This window comes from Mandrillus leucophaeus, unplaced genomic scaffold (assembly GCF_000951045.1).
Source record: "Mandrillus leucophaeus isolate KB7577 unplaced genomic scaffold, Mleu.le_1.0 Scaffold114, whole genome shotgun sequence".
Taxonomy (NCBI): Eukaryota; Metazoa; Chordata; class Mammalia; order Primates; family Cercopithecidae; genus Mandrillus; species Mandrillus leucophaeus.
The window spans coordinates 5847899-5869034 of record NW_012099654.1 but is presented as its reverse complement, the minus strand read 5'-3'; the positions used below and the strand labels follow the sequence as shown (position 1 = coordinate 5869034).

General features: G+C 36.9%; 1 protein-coding gene across 3 annotated transcripts in view; it reads left to right on the top strand.

Annotated features, from left to right (window-relative positions):
* TNPO1 (transportin 1) overlaps positions 1-21136 on the top strand; it is a 103005-nt gene that overhangs the window by 60637 nt on the left and 21232 nt on the right. For all 3 annotated transcript variants that reach the window (XM_011996880.1, XM_011996887.1, XM_011996898.1), the window contains exons 7-15: positions 2064-2145; positions 5079-5201; positions 6039-6157; positions 11099-11159; positions 11716-11884; positions 15944-16096; positions 17014-17239; positions 18783-18954; positions 20519-20605. In XM_011996880.1, the coding sequence (XP_011852270.1) occupies positions 2064-2145; positions 5079-5201; positions 6039-6157; positions 11099-11159; positions 11716-11884; positions 15944-16096; positions 17014-17239; positions 18783-18954; positions 20519-20605 (1192 nt within the window). The remainder of the gene's footprint in view (positions 1-2063; positions 2146-5078; positions 5202-6038; positions 6158-11098; positions 11160-11715; positions 11885-15943; positions 16097-17013; positions 17240-18782; positions 18955-20518; positions 20606-21136) is intronic.

Below are 21136 nucleotides of genomic sequence, written 5' to 3'. Positions count from 1 at the left end.
TTTCTTCATTGCTGATGTACAGAAACTATATTAAACTTCTAAAGAAAGCATGTCAAACTGTTACTTTTAATTTAAAATGTAAATCCTGACTGTTCCCAAGTTTCTGAAAATTATTTGGGGAAGCTAGTAATAGGTGCCTCTGGAGACTGGGGATAGGATAAATTTCTGCCTTTTAAATTTAGCCTCACATGCACACACAGAAAAATGCAAGTTAAAAGGGCCTTAATTTAAAGGCCCTGTAAAAGACTTTATTGTATTTTTTTTCCATTTGTTTATTATGCCAAGTACTTAACATATATATTAGCTCATTTAGTTTAATCCCCCCAACAAATGGATGAATTGTAGGTGGTGGTGGTGGTGGTTTTCGAGACAGAGTTGTGGTTGTTTTCGAGACAGAGTTTTGTTTGTTTGTTTTTTGAGACTGAGTCTCACTCCATTGCCCAGGCTGGAGTGCAGTGGCACGATCTTGGCTCACTGCAACCTCCGCCACCCACGTTTAAGAGATTCTCCTGCCTCCTACCTCAGCCTCCCAAGTAGCTGGGATTACAGGCATGCACCACCAGGCCCGGCTAATGTTTGTATTTTTAGTAGAGGCAGGGCTTCGCCATGTTTGCCAGGCTGGTCTCGAACTCCTGACCTCAAGTGATCCACCTGCCTCGGCCTCCCAAAGTGCTAGGATTACAGGCATGAGCCACTGCACCCAGCCAGTGGTGGTTTTATAGAATGAAAAAAAACAGACTTTAAAGCATAAGCAGCTTACCCTGTGCTGCACATTTAAGTGGCTGAGCTCCCCATAGTATGCTTTTTTCACTTAATATTACCTTAGTAAATGTTTATGTGCTTTGCTGTAACTGCAGAACCAAAAACCAACTGTGTTTTTGGCACAGTGGTTGAGATAAAGGTTCTCTTGAGGTTATATTTCAGAAGAGGAGATAGGACAGATAATGAATAAGTAATATAATTTCAGACAGTGATAAGTATGATGGAAAAATAATGAGATCAGGGATAGACAGTGATTCAGAGATACTTTATATAAATGGTTCTCTGTAAAGGAAACATTTGTACAAAGACTGAACAAAGTAAGGAAGTGAGTGTATGAAAGATGGTGAAGAATGTTTAAGACAGAGAACAGCAAGTGAGAAGGCTCTGGAATTAGGAATCAGCTTTTTAGAGTGACAGAAGAAAGAAACTTTGGTCTTTAGCAGCATGATGGGAATTGAAGTTAGGGAATAAGGGAGGAGCCACAGTATAAAGGAATATCTAGGCAAGTGGTCAGCAAACTATGTCCCATGGAGCCAAATTTAGCCCATGACCTGCAAGGTAAGGATGATTTTTTAATTTAAGAGGTTGTAATTAAGAGGGAAAAAAATGACAAAGGTGTTTATGTGGCACATAAAGCTTAAAATATTTACTATTTGACCTTTTGTAGAAAAAGTAGATTAAGTTTTATTGCAGCAATCTGAATGAGAGTGTAGTGTGGTCTGTGTGTGTCAAACAGGCTGTAGTGGGGTTTGGCACAGTGGAAGTTGGGAAACCAATTACAGCCTATTTCACTAACTCTGGTAAGAGATCAGAGATCATGGCTTGGATGAGAGAAATGAAAGCAGTGAGAAATGATTGAATTAAGACTAAATTTTTAAAGGTGGTGCCAATAAGAACTGCTGAGCAATTGAATTGCATATGCCAGAACACATGGACTATTCTCCATTTTTACTTTCAAAAGGAATGTTTACCTATCATTTTTAAATCTGTAGGTATCTAGAAAAAACTATGCCCCTCACTCAACCTCCACTCTTTAGGGGGTATGCCCTATTAAAAATTTGCGCATGTCCTTTCTAACATTTTTCAGTTGCTTAGAAATACATGGTGCCCTGCAACTTGCATTTTGCACTTAATATATCATTCAAATTCTTTCTTTGTTGATACAGAAGTTTGACTTATTATTTTTAGTGGGTATATTGATAGACATATACCATAATACTTTTATGGAGGAAATTGCCAATTTTCTGTAGATAGAACAAAGTTACAATGAGCATATGTTAAATTTTACACTTTGTTTCTAGGTCTCACGCTGTTGCATGTGTCAATCAGTTTATCATCAGTAGGACTCAAGCTCTAATGTTGCACATCGATTCTTTTATTGAGGTAAGACTTGTTCTTGTCTCCCTCCCCCCAACCCCCAACTTTTTTTTTTTGAGAAGATTAGGTGATACTAACTACATTTTGCTTTAAAACAAAATAATCACTTATAATTCTAAAGTCAGTATTTAATTAAATGATTTCTGATAGTATTAAAACTGGATATGGGATAGATTGTAATTTTTGTTAGCTGAGAAAGCACTTCTTTTACTAATTTTTCTACTTGTATCATTATACAAGCACTGATTTTGGTGGCGGGGGGTGTTTAGTATCTTGACTACTTTAAAAATTTTTCCTTCAATATACTATTCACACTGCATATGGAAACCAAGTCCCTCAGCTCATGCAGTTTTTGAAATGTGAAAAATTGGTGAGGTTAGATTAAGTTGATTGGTAGAATCTGAAGGCACAGACTACAAGGACAATATTTTCCATTGGTTTCCATTGTAAAATTAGAGACATCAGGAAAAATAGACTCTTAAAGGCATTTTGAACTTTCCAATAAAAGTGGAAAGAAAAGAGCATAATTTTCTGGCCAGGAACCATGAGCACCACAATTTCTTTTCAAAATCTCTGCTACGTGATAACAATTAAAAGGATTGTTAAAGTTCCTTAAGCACCTTCACTTTTATTTTCATGAAATGGAATTTTAGAAGTCCCTTAGAAGTCAGACTGCTGATATTACTGTTGGGAAATTATAAGGAAGAGTCGGCAGAGGGGGGAGGTCATGTTACTTTTTTTCTTGTCACTTAAATTGACCAGCTTCTTTCTGAGCATTTTTTACCAATAGACTAAGAGTAGTAGCCATAAAGATCCTTTAACCATTTACAAGTTAAAACCAAAATGTGTCTTAAATAGTTCTACTGACTTAAAACCTACTGTGGAACAGATGCTGTGCTTGATACTAGGGATACTTAAACTTTATGCCTACAAGGTGTTTTCTTTCAGTCTAATCTAGTCTAGTCTAGAGGTAGTATAATGTAGTGGGTAATACTAGAGGTCTGGAGTAGACTATTGGTGTTCAAATCCCAGCTTCTCAGTTTAGTAGCTTTGTAACCTTAGATACTTTATTTAACTGATGTTTTCTTTATATCATCTGTAAAATGAGTCAATAATTGACCTACCTTCTTGGATTGTTATACACCTAGTTGATAAAAGTAAATTGGAACAGTGCCTGCCACAGAGTAAGCAAGTACTTCATGTTAGCTATTAAAGTATTAATAGTGCTATTTCTGTTGTAATTATCCTGGTGTTTCCTTTTGTATTACTCTTTCACAGTTTAATAAAGGGGACAGTGATAGACATACAAGCCCCTTATAAGGAAATATAATCTAAAATAAATGAAATTGAATTCTCTCTGAAAATAAAAATTTCATAGGACTGTACTCAGCAAGTGAGGCAGAAGCGTTTTCTAACATTTTAAAATATTTTGCTTTACTATTAAATAATATGTTAATATTTGTTTACTACTTGATAGTCCTACAGAATTTAGCCAATTCTCCACCCTACAAAAACAGTAAACCTCTGGAGGAAGTGCCTCTAACATATAGTAGGCCCTCAATAGCAATTTGCCAAGTGAATAAGTATACTAATTTTCTTCACTTGCCATTGTTTCTATGGTATCAAGTCTGCTAAGTCTAATGTATTGATGAAAAGTTTGTTGGTTACTAGTACATGGCTATAATGTGTAACCTTGGCAAAGCTAGGTATTCATTGACAGTAGTAACAAAAGTGACAAATGCAAGATGATGGCATTGGATATCTCCACCCCCAACCCAGTTGCTGTTCTCTAGAGTAAAGTAATGAAATCTTTTAATAAAATTTAATGGAGGATGCACTGTTAATGGCAATGCCTGCTGGGAAAACAGTGCTCTTCTCTATGTAAAATACATGATTAAAACAGGAACTATCTAGTTTTGAGAGGGTCAAATGTGGAAGCAGGACTTGGGTAAATCAACATTTTAAAAATGCTGCAATAGTACTTCACATAGTGTCCCATTTGATCATTGAATTTCTCCTCTGAATTTCTTGTAATGAGACTTTAGGTTCGTTTTGTAGAGATTTCTGTGATTTCCTGAAAAAAGACAGTGGGACACATTGGATTTTACTTATTTTTTAAATGCTTGTTTTACTGCTTTTAATACACGTATGTGTAAATAAAGTAAGACTGTATGTGTGACATGAGGAAGGCTTCATTGTGTTTTTCTTTCACATCCCCGCTCTGAGAGATGTCTTTTTCTTCTAGTGGAAGCTTGTTGGTATAAGGAAATGAGTATGGACTTTGATTCCGTGAAAGCCAGATTCAGATCTTCTGCTGGTTATCAAGCTACTTCTATTAATGTGTTTCCTTATTTGTAAAATTGAATAATAACATGTTAAGAGTTTTGAAGATTAAACAAAATAGCCTATTGTCCATTCAGACATTGTATTTTTACCTTGCAGACGTACTTGTAGAGAACAGCATAATATTTAATATTAATTTTATTGAACAACATCAGTTTAGGGTTAAGTTAGAAAATCAGTATATATTAATATTTGTCGATTATTGCATCTATATCACCTTTTTATAGAACTTGAATCTACTACCACCTCTCACCTTAAAAATCAGAGTTGGTAGCGAATAGTCTTTTGTCTCTGCTTCTGGGTGAGCAAACAAATGGTCCTATGTCCTAATGACATGGTTTCTTAAAAATTAAAAATTTCCCCAAAATACAACTGATTGTACTCTATCAGAAAAGAATAGCTGTTCATCTTTTATCAAAATCATAATCTTTGTCAGCTATTTCACATTTAATTCTTATAATCTAATATTGTAGGCCATTGAGTCACTTTTTGGTATGTTATCTTCGTAGGGTTTCTTTAAATGTCACCAGCTTGCAGATTACTTATTTGTGTATAAGCCTTTCTAAAACTAGAAAAAATTATTTCTTGTGCAACAGAATCTCTTTGCATTAGCTGGTGATGAAGAACCAGAGGTACGGAAAAATGTGTGCCGAGCGCTTGTGATGTTGCTCGAAGTTCGAATGGATCGCCTGCTTCCTCACATGCATAACATAGTTGAGGTAACACTGGCAATTTAAAGGCTCTTTCCTCATCTTTCCCCTAAGAGAAGTACTAGATAGAAAATGCAGCATACCAGGTGGGGAGGGGACTATAAAATAATTATGATTGTCTTAAAATTATGGGTTATCTTTGTGGGGAGTTTTGTATTTCTGGATATAGTTGTATGTACTATATAACTTTGGAAGTGTTTTAAGTAGTATGTTATCTAGAGTCTCCTTTTCACTTCCGAAGTTCCATATGGTAGAGAGAAGGAAGGATCTTTTTTAAAGGATGTAGTCTAAGAGCTGTTAAAAAGCTAGCATTCGTGGTATGCAGCAACTCCTGTTCTAAAACTTTAGGAAACGTGGCTGCATAAGGTAGGCCTATTTTTTCTTTGAAAAGTCAGGCAGGACTGATTGAAAGTTTAGTGTTAACTAAAGTGAAGAAATATTTTATCAGTTGCTTGGTCACAGCTGGGGAGCCTAATTTATAATGTTACACTTTTTTCTTTTATAGAGTCTTCATTTTAAGAAATATATAATGGAGTTCTTAGTTTTTATTTTTATGTTCTAAGAAGACTTAATATTTGATTAACATTCACATTTCAAAAATCTCAGTGGTATCATAAAAAAACTACACAGAAACATAATACATTCACTGAACACTTTTCATTGGGTAACATTTTAAATCAGTGTTTCTTTAATTAAACTGTGTTTTATAGTCACCTAGGAAACTTTTAAAAAATTCAGATGCCTAGGTTGAAAACCATAAAGTCAAAAGCTTGCTTGATAATGGGACTGAATTGATATTAATTGTGCGATTTAAACTGACTAATAGTAAGGATCTTGTGTTTCCAGTACATGCTACAGAGGACTCAAGATCAAGACGAAAATGTGGCTTTAGAAGCCTGTGAATTTTGGCTGACTTTAGCTGAACAGCCAATATGCAAAGATGTACTCGTAAGGCATCTTCCTAAGTAAGTGTTCCTTCTTATAAATGCTGCCTTGTTCTTTAATTTCTAAGTGATTCTTCATTTTCGTATTTTTATAAAATTCGTTCTTTTGCCATCAGGGAGTGAGATTCTAAAGAAGCCAGACTTAATTTTATTGTTAGTAAAGAGATTTTTCAAAAAGCAATTGCCTATTTTAAATTATAATTGATTTTGGATAATTTACAGCACAGTATTTTGGGTTTTTTTTTTTTTCCTTGTTACTTAACCACAGACTCTTAAGAGGCTTTTTTCCCAAGAAATAATTTCCCACTAGTTGTGATGCAACAAAATTTAGTTAACTTAATGTTAAGCCCATTTTTCTAAAGTAAAGTATTTCTAAAATACAAGCTCATGGGAGAATACTAAATTGCAGAAAATTTTATATTGTGAAAGTACCATATACTAAATAGCATGTATTCAGGGTGTTTGAGAAGGAATTGGATTTAATAATATATAATACATTAACATGACATCTCACCTGTAGTTAGTGCTTAAAATTTTAAATATACTATTTAAAATTTCAGCTGTTTACTATTTAAAATTTTCAGTTGTTATATGCTGTGTGCTTTCCTCCATGTCATTAGTCTTTAAAACTTCAGTGGAGGTATGCTATTCCATCATAGTATACATAACCATATTTACATAATTGACGATTGTATATGTGTATAGTATAGAGAGAGAAAGACTGTTCTCTGCCGTTGAATATTTAGGTTGTTTTGGCTTTTTTTCCCCCTCATAAATAATCCTGAAGTGAATATCTTTCTTTGTCAATAAAAGGTTATTCCTTTTTGTTGTGATTGCTAGGAGTGATTTTTTTTCCCAGAGTCAAAGTATATGAGCATTTTAATGATTTTTCACAATATTCCGAATAGTTCTCTAGGAAATTTATAGAACTGCATGTGCCACTGTGTGTCTATCACAACTTTGGCAGCCACGAATTTTAATGTCTCAAATCTTAGTCATCTGGATAAGAAAAAAAAATTATTTTAATATGTCTTAATAGTAAAGGGTTTTTGTTTCTTTTTTTCTCTTTCAGATATTTATGGTACTTGAATGTTCTTATTGTCCTATGGTCAACTGAGTTTTTTCTTTCCATCAAGAAAGCAACAATAAGGTCACTTTATTTGGAGGGTGAGGTTAAGCAAGATGTGGTGTTTAATTTTAATTAAATTAAATTTTAAGCAAGGCACGTCATATCTTGCTTAACCTTACTCTCCAAATACACTGACTGGATTTTTTTCTCTTTAGGAAATCTATTATTTTTCCTTTCCTCTTTACTTTGTAATACCACTTTACTGATACGTTTGGGTTTCTGTGGGGTCATATAATTCTAAAAGTCATAGATAATAATTTTTATAAAAACTGCAGAGATTTTTTTTCAAGAGCAGAAATCCACTTTTATTTATTGACTTTTCATTAGTGTAAGTACTTGAGGGGTACAGCATCACTCAGATTTTGTGTCCAATGGCCTCAACAGGAAGATTGCTTTGAAATTTGGCATGAACCATGGCACTGTTTCCATGGGCCCAGATTACTCTGGCTTTGTTTGGTTTGCCACCAGGAATCTCTGTGTTTTCTTTGTTTTATATACTTAAGCACATCTCTTGCCCAAAGAGAATTCTGTTTCACCTCATGCATAAACATCTTCAATTTTAAGTAGAGCTGTGTGTTTCCTTTGGTTCTGGAGGCCCTGCTTTTAGCCAGCAGAAAAGGCCTTGGACCACAGCCTTCCAGACATACTTTTTTAGAACTCCTATTCCCACCAGACTCCAGTTATTTGCCCCCAAATTTCAGCATCAGGTGCTTCACTCCAGAGATTTTATTAATGAAAACCTAGGCTATAACTTTAAAGATGATGTTGAAAATGAGGAATTACAACTAGGTACTCTTAACTCTATTACTGCACTAATATAATCCAAATATTCCTAAAACAAGCAGGAAATTAAAAGTTCAGCACCACCCATTTTGCTGTACTAATTAGGTGCCAACATTAAACAACTCAAGCCAGTCATGACTGAGTTTGATTTATGTCTTCCCTACTATTGTAAGAGGCGGTCTCACTGTATTGCCCAAGCTGGTCTTGATGCTCTGGCCTCAAGCAATCCATACTTCTTGGCTTCCCAAAGCATCGGGATTACAGCCATGGATCACTGCACCCGGTGGGAGCCATTTTTATATATAAAACGCAGCTGTTTTTATTGTTTTAGTTAATGTATTGACAGGATAGCAGAATATCATCATCAATCTGATGCACAATGAAATAACTTGTTTTTCCTAGTTGTTAACCACACTTGCTTAGTATAATACGAGCAAAAAGCGTTTGCATGGGAATTAAAATTGTTATATGTTACAAGATCGCTCATAAATAAAAACTCATTTAGAAAGCGCCATTGTAGGCTGGGCACAGTAACTCAATGCCTGTAACCCCAGCACTTTGGGAGCAAGAGGCGGGCAGATGGCTTGAGCTCAGGAGTTCAAGACCAGCCTGGGCAACATGGTGAAACCCTGTCTCTATCAAAAATACAAAAATTAGCTGGGCATGGCAGCACATGCCTGTAATCCCAGCTACTTGGGTGGCTGAGGCAGGAGAGTCACTTGAACCCAGGAGGCAGAAGCTGCAGTGAGCCATGAGCCAAGATGGCACCACTGCACTCCAGCCTGGGCAACAGAGTGAAACCCTGTCTCAGAAAAAAAATGCACCAATGTAACAGGGAGGATATTAAGTTCTATTATCATTCTGGGCTATATAGTCTGTTCTATTTTTTTTAACTAGTACTATGTTATTGAACATTAATGTATTTTGTAATCTGGTATAGCAGCTCTTGATTTCTCTTGTTTTTACAAAATTGTTTTGGCTTTTTTCCACCTTTATTCTTGTACATTAATGTCTTAGAGGACTGTTGTGTGGCTTTTCCATGTAAAACAACCCAGTGCTCAGGCCATATTTAAGTAGTCAGTAAACGTTTATTATCTATATTACTACCTTTATGTGATGTTGCATTAAAAAACTCGTTTTTTGACTGGGTGCCGTGGCTCACGCCTATAATCCCAGCACTTTGGGAGTCGAAGGCAGGTGGATCACCTGAGGTCAGGAGTTCAAGACCAGCTTGGCCAACATAGTGAAACCCCATCTCTACTAAAAATATAAAAAATTAGCCAGGCTTGGTGGTGCGTGCTTGTAGTCTCAGCTACTTGGGAGGCTGAGGCAGGAGAATAGCCTGAACCCAGGAAGCAGAGGTTGCAGTGAGCCAAGATCGTGCCATTACACTCCAGCCTGGGTGACGAGCAAGACTCCATCTCAAAAAGAAAAAAAAAAAAAAAAAATACTGTTTTTAATGGCTACATGGGGGCTTCAGGAGAAATCTTCACAATTAGACCTGTTCAAAAATAATAATTTGCCTAGCATGATTGCCAGGCACATGCCAGATTGCCACATGGTCACAGTTAATTTCCGTGTCTTATTTTCTGGCCTAATTTTTTCTTATTTGCCCAGCCTTACCAGCCAGTCCTTTATTTCTTGCAAACCTTGCTAGGCCCATCTGCCACTCCATTCCAAGGCCCTTGACCTCTTTGTGTTCTAATCTGATTCTTTTTTTTTATTATTTTGAGATGGAGTCTCGCTCTGTTGCCCAGGCTGGAGTGCAGTGGCGTGATCTCAGCTCACTACAACCTGCACCACCCAGGTTCAAGCGATTCTCCTGCCTCAGCCTCCCGAGTAGCTGGCACTACAGGCATGCGCCACCATGTCTGGCTAATTTTTGTATTTTTAGTAGAGACCGGGTTTCACTATGTTGACCAGGCTGTTCTCAAACTCCTGACCTTGTGATCCGCTTGCCTCGACCTAATCTGATTATTTTTATTCTCTTTATGTGACAAACATCAGAGCCATGAGTAAACCCTACTAACGCGAAACTTCTGTCTACCCTACTCTAGACTAATTGAACTGTGAACTCTTTTCTTTAACCAGGTTGTCGAATGCCTTTGGGGAAAATTACACTCCCCCGGGGGATTGTTGGCTATAGAAATCTGTGGTCATCAACCACAAGTGGACCCTTCACAATCTGCTAATTCATGTTCCAGATCAGCTTTTATCTTTTAGTCACCAAGAGCAACTGTTTGAAACCTTTGTCACTCTTTTGATGTTCTCTTAATGCACTTTGAGCTCTTAATGCTTACAAAGAAAGCAGGTGACCCATTATCTTGCCCCAAAACTTACAGATAATATTTTCATGAGTTGTCCTCTCCTAACCAAACTTAAGTTCCATATAGTATAAATTTTTCATATCCCCAGAGACCTCACCGTACCAGATAAATACTCACTCCTAGCTTCTCCCTGTTGCCTCATTTTCCATAACTTTATAACTTGCTGCAGTTTTTTCTGTCTTCAAAAAAACAACACAAACTTTTTTTGAGTGGGACTTACTGTCTTCACTTCTTTAACCCACATCTTGTTAACTCTTCATTATCTTACATTCTGATGTCTACCCTCACCATTTCTCTGAAATTGTTGACAAAGATCATCAGTGATTAACTGTTAGTGATCCAGATACACCTGTTTCTCCTGCAAAATGCCTGTAGCTTACAAAATATAGTTCTATGTATTTTAAGTCTTACCTAGTTAAATTATGCTAACTATAATGTTTACTACTAATCTTTCTATTTTCAAATTTAGAAGGACTTTGAGCGTGAAAGTTTGACTAGCCCACATTTCTTAAACCTATCCAGGGGATTTTGTATTTCACTGCTTCCTTTTCTCTATTAGCATTTCTTCAGTTAATGAGAGCAGATATATATCACTGAATAAGTTCAAAGACAATATTACCGTTAATTATCTTATTGGTTTTATTAGTACACACAAGGTTAAGACTTACTAATTATTCTGTTGAGATCTTTAGGACTTTGTTTCATGAATTTCTTTCTTTATAGGTTGATTCCTGTGTTAGTGAATGGCATGAAGTACTCAGATATAGATATTATCCTACTTAAGGTAAGGAAGGTTTTTTTTGATGAATAGGGAACATGATTTTTACATTGATTTAGTACATCTTTGAATTTGGCCAATAAAACATTCATTGAGAATAGATCTCCAGTAAATAGACTTCCTATTGTCTATAATAGGTTATAGAAATTTAAAGTTAGAAGCATAAGTTTGAGTAATGATAAATTCTTGCTTAATTTGGTACTAGATGGTGACATTGGTAGGGTTATTATTAATTTCCCCTTAATTACTTGGAGTTATTTTTAAAATATTCTTATATATGCTGCTCTGAATTTGATTCAGGTACACTTAGATTATACCAGCCAATGGAGGCCATGTAGTTGGCTGAAAGGGCCATATAACCTAACAGGTGTGTTATGTCAATCTGTTCGCCCCTCCATAAGGAATATGTTCTGTACATGGGCATGGTTCTTAATCACTCTGGAAGTATACTTCAGAATCCTGTGCATGACCCCATCTCTGGATATTCTGTTTCTCTTACTCATGTACATGTTATTAGCCTATAATGAATGCCACCAAAAATTTATCTTAAAAAAAACAACAGGGTGATGTTGAAGAAGATGAAACGATTCCTGATAGTGAACAGGATATACGGCCACGTTTTCACCGATCAAGGACAGTGGCTCAGCAGCATGATGAAGATGGAATTGAAGAGGAAGATGATGATGATGATGAAATTGATGATGATGATACAATTTCTGACTGGAATCTAAGTAAGTCAGAAAGGGAAAAGCACAGTTCCTTCTGTGGTAACAACTTTATTGGGGTATAATTCATCTGTCCAGTTTACTACCCATTAAAGTATACAATTCATTGGTTTTTAGTATATTCAGAGAACTGTTCAACCATTACCACAATCAGTTGTAGAATGTTTTCATCACCCATACCCTTCAGCAGTAACTCCCTATTGTTTACTGGCTCTGGGGAACTACTAGTCAATATTCTGTCTCTGGGTTTGCCTATTCTAGACATTCTGTGTAAATGGAGTCATACAATGCATTGTCCTTTGTGACCATCTTCTTTGACTTAGCATAAAGTTTTCACAGTTCATGTTGTGGCATTCACTTGTATTATGAAATAATATTTCATTGTAGTAATATGCCACATATTAGTTATCCATTCATTGGTTGGTGGATGTTTGTGTTTCTCTTTTTGTGGCTGTTGAGTTGTGATGCTATAAATATTCATGTACAATTTTTGTGTGTAGGCTTTTTTTTTTTTTTTTGAGACAGGGTCTCTGTCACCCAGGCTGGTGTGATTATGCAATGGCACAGTCAAGGCCCACTGCAGCCTTGATCTCCCCGGGCTCTGGTGATCCTCCCACCTCAGCTCCACGAGTAGCTGGGACTACAGGTGTGCACCAGTACACCTGGCTGATTTTTTTGTGTGTTTTTTGTTTGTTTGTTTGTTTTTTGGTAGAGACGGTTTTGCCATGTTGCCCAGGCTGGTCTTGAACTGTTGGGTTCAAACGATCCACCCGCCTTGCCCTCCCAAAGTGTTAGGATTACAGGCGTGAGCCCCTGTGTCTGGCCCAACATGTATTCAGTTCTCTTGGGTAAACACTCTGGAGAAGGATTGTTGGGGTCATATGGTAACCGTATATTTAACCTTTTGAGAAATAACCTTTTGAGAAATTGATGTTTTCCAAAGTGACTGCACCATTCTGCTTTCCTAGCACCATTGTCTGGAGGGTTCCAGTTTCTTCACATGCTCACTTGCCTTATTATTATCTCTTTATTATTATAGTCATTCCAGTGGATGTGAGGTAGTATTTTGTGGTTTTGGTTTGCATTTTCCTGGTGGGCCTGCTCTTATTTTATTATTATTGTATTCTTAAACTACCGTTTCTCAAAAGGCTGTTTGTTTTAATACTGTAAGAACATTACTACAAGCTTTTTTGGTTTTTCTAACATGAGTGTTTTTTGTGTGGTAATTTGCATGAGAATTGGCTATCATAGGTAATTCTAAAATAATATAAGTTATGTTCAAAACTTATGAAATATGCTTTTTAAAATATGTTAATTTCCAACCTTAGCTGCAAATCACATCACCTGTGGAGCTAGCATTCTGGCCCACACTTCCTAATTGGGGATGAACCTAAACACCTGTGTTCTGATTTTGCTTGCTTGCTTGCTTGCTGGTTTTTAAACCTCTACAGCTCTAGTTCAGGGTTTCTCAGCCTTGGCACTATTGGCATTTTGGGCCACATAAGTTTTTTTTTTTTTTTCTTACATGCGAATGCCACATCATGCACGTAATTCTTTGTTGTGGGGGCTGTCCTGCACATTATGGGATGTTAAGCAGCATCCCTGGCCTGTACCCAAAGATGCCAGCAGCACAAACACAGTTGTGACAACCAGCAATGCCTCCAGGCATTGCTAGATATCCCCTGGGGGAGCAAAATCGCCCCCAGTTTAGAGCCCCTACTCTAGTTCAAAGTGTTGGGCTTTCTAATAACTATGAATAAAGCAGTTAAGGACAGACATTATTAGTCTGGACTGTGTCATTCATTTGGTTAGATAATGCTGATTCCTCTGTTGCCTCTTCAGCTTCCTATAGCTAACATTCTATTTAGAATGCCTAATGTGCCAGGCCCTAGGCCAAGGACTTTACATGCATATGAAAGTCTTACTTAATCATAAGTAAGAATAAAGTCGTATTTATATTTAAGATTTCCAGCAACCTTGAATAGGTAAGAAAACTGCAGAAAGAGAAATTTACCCAAGGTTAGCATAGCTAGTACTGATAGCACATCTAGTATTGGTACCCAAGTCTCACTTGTTAAGACAACCCATGGTGTTCACTGCTATTACAGATTATCTCCCAGTGTATCCCTACTTTCAGACTGGGGGAGCCGGATGGCTCAAGATCATTACACAGATAACTAGAGGAGAAGCCAAATTTCTAAAAGTGAAATCAGATTATATGTACTCTGCTGCTTTCTTTCTGTATATCATATGCCTCATTCTTCATCAGTACATACAAATTTAGATTTCCTTTTGTTGCATGTCAGTGTACTGTTTAGTTGTATGGATCTACCATGTGGTATAACTAAGATCCTTATTGATAGGTAAGGTGTTAATTTCTGGCCAATGTAATGGTTTTGTTTTTTGTTTTTTGTTTTTAAGGATTTTGTTATTGTCTAGTAGTTTGTGATTCATCATTTGCTATGCCTCGTTTTTGATTTTTTTTTTTTGATATTTTGATTTTTGAAATTTTTGATATTTTCTTAGTCCATTCTGTGCTACTATAACAGGATACCTGAAGTTCAGAGTGGAGGGGCTGCATCTGGTGAGAACTTTCTTGCAACATCTGATGACAGACAGACACACATAAGAGAGAGCTCAATTCACACTTATAATAAGCCAGCTCTCTTGATAGCTAACCCACTCCTGCAATAACAACATTAAACCATTTATGAAGGCAGAACCCTTAAGACCTAATCCTCTCTTATTAGGCCCCATCTCCCATCTTTGTTGCTTTAGGGATTAGGTTTCCAGCACATGAACTTTCAGGAACATGTTCCTACCCATAACAGTTAAATGATATTTTTCGATTTTGTTGCTCTTGGCTAAATTATTATGATAATAAAATCTGGGTTCATTTATAGTCCCATAGTTAATTCCTTGTCTGTAAAGAGTATTTTCTAGCATGTTTTATGTTTCATGTGTCAGTGACTTTTGTTCCAATTTTTGTGTCTAAATTCTAGCTAAGTAATTGCGTATTTAATTCTAGATGATTTACCGCTGGAAATGTTAAGTAGAATTAATATATGTTTTTTGCATGATTGTAACATTGAATGTAATCATGATTGTAATATGATTATGTCGTATTGAGTGGTTATATTAGAAGCATTGACTTGAGTGGCACAGTATTTGTTTTAGTTTTTCTGTATAGGCAGAATTCTAGTATGATAGTTATGTACAGAATACAATGTCTTCACAATTAATTTGCCAAGTAAGTTCTTGTCATAAAAAATATTCATCTTAATAGAAAATGTTTTTGACCGGGCATGGTGGCTCACACCTGTAATCCCAGCACTTTGGGAGGCCAAGGTGGGCGGATCATGAGGTCAGGAGTTAGAGACCATCCTGGCCAACATGGTGAAACCTCGTCTCTACTAAAAATACAAAAATCAGCTGGGCGTTGTGGCATATACCTGTAATCCCATCTACTCAGGAGACTAAGGTGGAAGAATCATTTGAACCTGGGAGGCGGATCTTGCAGTGAGCCAAGAACGTGCCGCTGCACTCCAGCCTGGGCAGCAGAGCAAGACTCTGTCTCAAAAAAAAATGACGACCGGGCGCGGTGGCTCAAGCCTGTAATCCCAGCACTTTGGGAGGCCGAGACGGGCGGATCACGAGGTCAGGAGATCGAGACCATCCTGGCTAACACGGTGAAACCCCGTCTCTACTAAAAAATACAAAAAACTATCGGGCGAGGTGGCGGGTGCCTGTAGTCCCAGCTACTCAGGAGGCTGAGGCAGGAGAATGGCGTAAACCCGGGAGGTGGAGCTTGCAGTGAGCTGAAATCCGGCCACTGCACTCTAGCCTGGGCGACAGGGCGAGACTCCGTCTCAAAAAAAAAACAAAACAAACAAACAAAAAAAACAGAAAATGTTTTCATGTGACAGACTACGTCCTATTCAATTGAATTCTTTCTTTAAAACTCTGTATTAGAGATATGAATAAACAGTTACATATACAGTAAATATTTTAATATATAAGTAATAAGAGGTTAATGTAATGTTTTTGAATTAAATATTTCCTTAGGAAAATGTTCTGCTGCTGCCCTAGATGTTCTTGCAAATGTGTATCGTGATGAGCTGCTGCCGCATATTTTGCCCCTTTTGAAAGAATTACTTTTTCATCATGAATGGGTTGTTAAAGAATCAGGCATCTTGGTTTTAGGAGCAATTGCTGAAGGTAAGTCTAAGTCCAGTTTGAATTATGTAAGTTGGCTTCTTACTACTATTAGGTACTAATAAGGCTAGGCGACTTTAAGGAATTTCTGTTTTGAAGCAGATAACTGGTATTAAACAGCCATATGCTGGCTTCTAACCCCAGCCAGATATTTTACAAAATGTTTTTGTTATAATAAAGGTAACAGAGGCCAGGCATGTTGTCTCACACCTGTAATTCCAGAACTTTGGGAGGCCTAGGTGGGTGGATCACCTGAGGTGGGTTCGAGACCAGCCTGGCCAACATGGTGAAACCACGTCTCTACTAAAAATACAAAAATTAGCTGGGTGTGGTGGCACGCGCCTGTAGTCCCAGCTACTTGGGAGGCTGAGGCAGGAGAATCGCTTGAACCTGGGAAGTGGCAGTTGCAGTGAACTGAGATGGTGCCATTGCACTCCAGCCTGGGCAACAGAGCAAGACCCCATCTCAATAAAAAAATAACAAAAAAAATTAAGGGAACAGAATGAAAGGCTCTGATGTCTGAAGCATCCCCATTGCTTTAAAAAAAAAAATCCTTGTTTCTTAGGTAAATCTAGGAAACACAATAAGGCAAGACTGTCATCATTCTCTATGAAGGGTTGTTATTGATTCTGTCCTGGCAGTAAACATCTATTAGAAGAAATTGAAACACGTTAATAGGCATTTCTGAAAGCTGTAATTCGTGTAGCAGAGATAAAATGAGGTCCTAACCCTATTATAAGATGCTTGGGAGCGGGTAGCTCTAACTTCAGGGTCTTAAAAATTTGGTATAGGTTATTGTAGTATATTTATAGCAGTAGAAATATTCTGGATTTTTTCATAGATACATGTTTTATTTTCACGATCAACCAAAATAATAATAACCAAATCTTAGCATTTTGAAAGATTTATTTTTTTTCTAGGTTGCATGCAGGGCATGATTCCATACTTGCCTGAGCTTATTCCTCACCTTATTCAGTGCCTCTCTGATAAAAAGGCTCTTGTGCGTTCCATAACATGCTGGACTCTTAGCCGCTATGCACACTGGGTAGTCAGCCAGCCACCAGACACGTACCTGAAGCCATTAATGACAGAATTGCTAAAGCGCATCCTGGATAGCAACAAGAGAGTACAAGAAGCTGCCTGCAGGTGGGACAGATTCATAACACAGTGTTCTTTGTGGGAGTGAAAAACTAATTTTCAACCTTCTGATGGAGTGTTGGTGTTAAACCTTTAATAAAGTGTTTCGTAATTGAAAATTTTCCAGTTACATCGGAAAGCTTAGTTTTCTTTTTTCTTGGTGAAGTTTTTTGCAGGATCTGTAGCTTTTGGGTTTGCATATTAACATATTTTATACATTTTGTTTGGCCAGGAGAATTTTGTCATACAGGTTTTACCTGATGATTCTGTAGATCTAAATGTGACAACATCGATCTTAGCTGTTTCTTCCTTGGCTCATTTTTCCCACTCAGTGGTTATTATAACAGAATTATCTTACACCCTAATTCTCTCAAACATCTGAAGTAGTGATGACAGGACTCCTACTCTTGAAGGAATAACAAAGTTTGAGCAGACTGACATCTTTAGACTGCAGGTCAACCTCTGTAACTTAGAAAGTCCCACAGAGACCTGTGGTCTGTTACTTACCAGTTACAGGTCTTGAGTGCTTAGTAGTTCTGCTCCAGTAGCCATTCTGTTGTTGCTTTGGAGGCTGTCTCTTCATATCAAAGCAGCAGTTGCTATTATTACTGCAAATATTCCAGTTTCCTGGAACAAACCTTTATATTTTAAAAGGGCCTTCTGCTTATGTTTATAGTTCTTACTTTTTCGAGTAGAGTTGCTTTTACCGTTGACCTTGATAGTAGGAAGAAAAACTGTTGAACAAAGGAAAGTAAAATTTCATTTTATTTTTTTTTAGATGGAGTCTCGCTCTGTCGCCCAGGCTAGAGTGCAGTGGTACGATCTTGGCTTACTGCAATCTCCGCCTCCCGGGTTCAAGCGATTCTCCTGCCTCTGCCTCCTGAGTAGCTGGGACAACAGGTGTGCGATACCATGCCCAGCTGATTTTTGTATTTTTAGTAGAGATGGGGTTTTGCCATATTGGCCAGGCTGGTCTTGAACTCCTGACCTCAAGCGATCCACCCATCTTGGCCTCCCAAAGTGCTGGGATTGCAGGCGTGAGCCACCACACCTGGCAAGGAAAGTAAATCTGAGTTTGACCTTAATCCGTCTGAAGCAGTCATATCTGGAAGATATTCTTAGTGAGATGAAAGAAAGTTGAACGGGGGGCTATAGTGATTAATACAGCACTAAATAATTTTAAGGGAGGGAGGATATAGATTATGTTTGAGATCCTATAGTTTATTCATTCAGTACCTGGTTTTTGAGTTTTTTTAAGCTATTAATTGTTAAGCATATACTAAGTGCTGAGTTTACAGTCTCTGCCATCTTGAGGCATACAGGCTAGTAGGAGATACAAAGCAACAACATAATTATCATTTATAGCAAGTGCTATAGAAGAAATGGGTAAATAATTCACAGTGCTGATGACCAGGGCTTTCATTAACAGATGGTTTAGACCATTTTAGGAAATTTCTAATTGGGTAAAACAGAACATAAACATTTTAGAAATTAAGAGTTAGATATGTCTTGCAGTCAATAAGTACTCTTTTTTTTTTTTTTTTTTTAACAGTGCCTTTGCTACCCTAGAAGAGGAGGCTTGTACAGAACTTGTTCCTTACCTTGCTTATATACTTGATACTCTGGTTTTTGCATTTAGTAAATACCAGCATAAGAACCTGCTCATTCTTTATGATGCCATAGGAACATTAGCAGATTCAGTAGGACATCATTTAAACAAACCAGTAAGTATCTGTTAAGAACTATTATGGAAAATAATGTGTAGCATAGTTACAATCAATAGGTTAGCGTATATTTGGAAATTAAGATGTTTTTGGAGATGTGAATAGGTAGCATTTGCTACTTTAGGAGTATAGATCTTACAAAGGCAGCAAGTATATCCCCTTTCATATGGTATTCTTTAAGTATATACTTGGTGTGGAAACTACAACAGCATTTCACATGAATGCTCTGATACTACTTAGAATGACTAAAGCAAAGGGATAAAAAAGTTTTTAGAATCTAGATACCTGCTTTTTTCTAGTGGTTTTGAATCTCCTGCTTCATAAACACTGTAGCTTTAGAGTATGATATCTAGACATCTTTGTTTTCTCAGCAGGTATGGGGAGTATACTGTATAAAACAATTAGAAATTGAGGTAATAGGTTTAAAAATGCTAAATAATAATGCAAAAATGCCTTGTTTCCAGTAGTGTTAAGAGAAGAGGAGGATGGATTTGTCTAATGAGGGTTTAAGTGATAGTAGAATTTTAATATAGCTCCACATACCCTGCTGAATAGACTTCTATATGATTGCTATAGCAAAAGTCTTAAGAAATTGTTTTATTTTTAGGTTATACTTAAAATTTGGTACAGGGCAGTTTGTAGGTTTGCTTTGCTGTTGGTTGTTTGGTTTGGTTTTGTGGTGGTTTTCTGAATGTCTTTAGAATCTGTGCCCCTGTTTACATGATAACTGTTTATTCGTTTCATGGATCATTCTTTAGTTTGACACTTAAATGATTTTAAGTCTGTTTTTCTACAAATGCATCTATATAAGTTTACCTCTTGATTTTAAAATGTACTGTATAGTAACAGCCATATTACATGTTACAGTTCCAGGACTAAAAAGAATTTATTTTTCTTTCTTTCTTTTTTTTTTTTTTTTTTGTGTGTGTGTGTGACAAGGTCTCACTCTGTCACCTAGGCTAGAATGCAGTGGTGTGATCATAGCTCATTGCAACCTCCACCTCCTGGGCTTAAGCGATCCTCCCATTTCAGCCTCCCATGTAGCTGAGACCACAGGCGGATACCACCATTCGTGGCCAATGTTTTGTAGAGATAGGGTTTTGCCATGTTGCCCAGGCTGGCCCAAACTCCTGGGTTCAAGTGATCTGCCTGCCTCGGCCTCCCAAAGTGCTGGAATTACAGGTGTGAGCCACCATGCCCAGCTGCAGAAATAAAAATGTTCTGTAACTTAAAAACTTAGATCTTCCTTGATTGTGATTTTTTTAAGTAATAGATTTTGATTAGCTGTGTGTTTGTTGATAGACTTTTCTTTTTCAGCAAGGATAAAAGATTAGTAGATCACTAGTTCTAGATCTAAAACTAGAACATGGTGATGTAAGTATAAAGGTAGGCAAAAGAAAGGAAAACTTTAAAAGGGAGTGTGCAGAAGTGAGGAATGACTCTTAAAATGCCTTTTGTAATGATTTTACACAATTGCTTAAAATGGATTTTAATTTTCAAAGACTCAGTGGTCTTGTTTACATGTGATAGTGGAAGTTTATATGTTTTTCATCATTGTAAATAGGAATATATTCAGATGCTAATGCCTCCACTGATCCAGAAATGGAACATGTTAAAGGATGAAGATAAAGATCTCTTCCCTTTACTTGAGGTATGCAGGGCTAGTAATATTTAATCTGTTGCCAAGAACACATATTCAAATCCAAAATGGGTATATGTGATAAGAAAAGTGTTAATAAATTTATATTCTGAAGTAGACAAAGGAAATTATATTATACATGTTGTTTTCTAACCTGCTTTACTTAATTGATAAGAAATTATAGTTTTAAGTTCTCTTATGTTATCTACTCTATATAGACAGTAGATAACATACTGGTATACCAGGGTGTGTGTGTGTATATATCTTTTCACTCATAGATATATGTGAAGTAGTAGGATTTGGTGCCAGTAAGGAGGTACTTTATTTTCTAATTTGAAAATGTTTCCATGCGTACTTACTTTTTTGTAACACCCCTTCCATTGCAAACTTGTATATGATGTTGTAGTAACTGAACGCACTATGAAATGTAGTCACTGAAACTTAGAAGTTCACCAACTTCTACCATGGATTTCCTTAGCCAGAGAAGTTAAATTTTTTATGACCATGAGCAACGACTAATTTTGGGCTAAAATTTTTTATGAC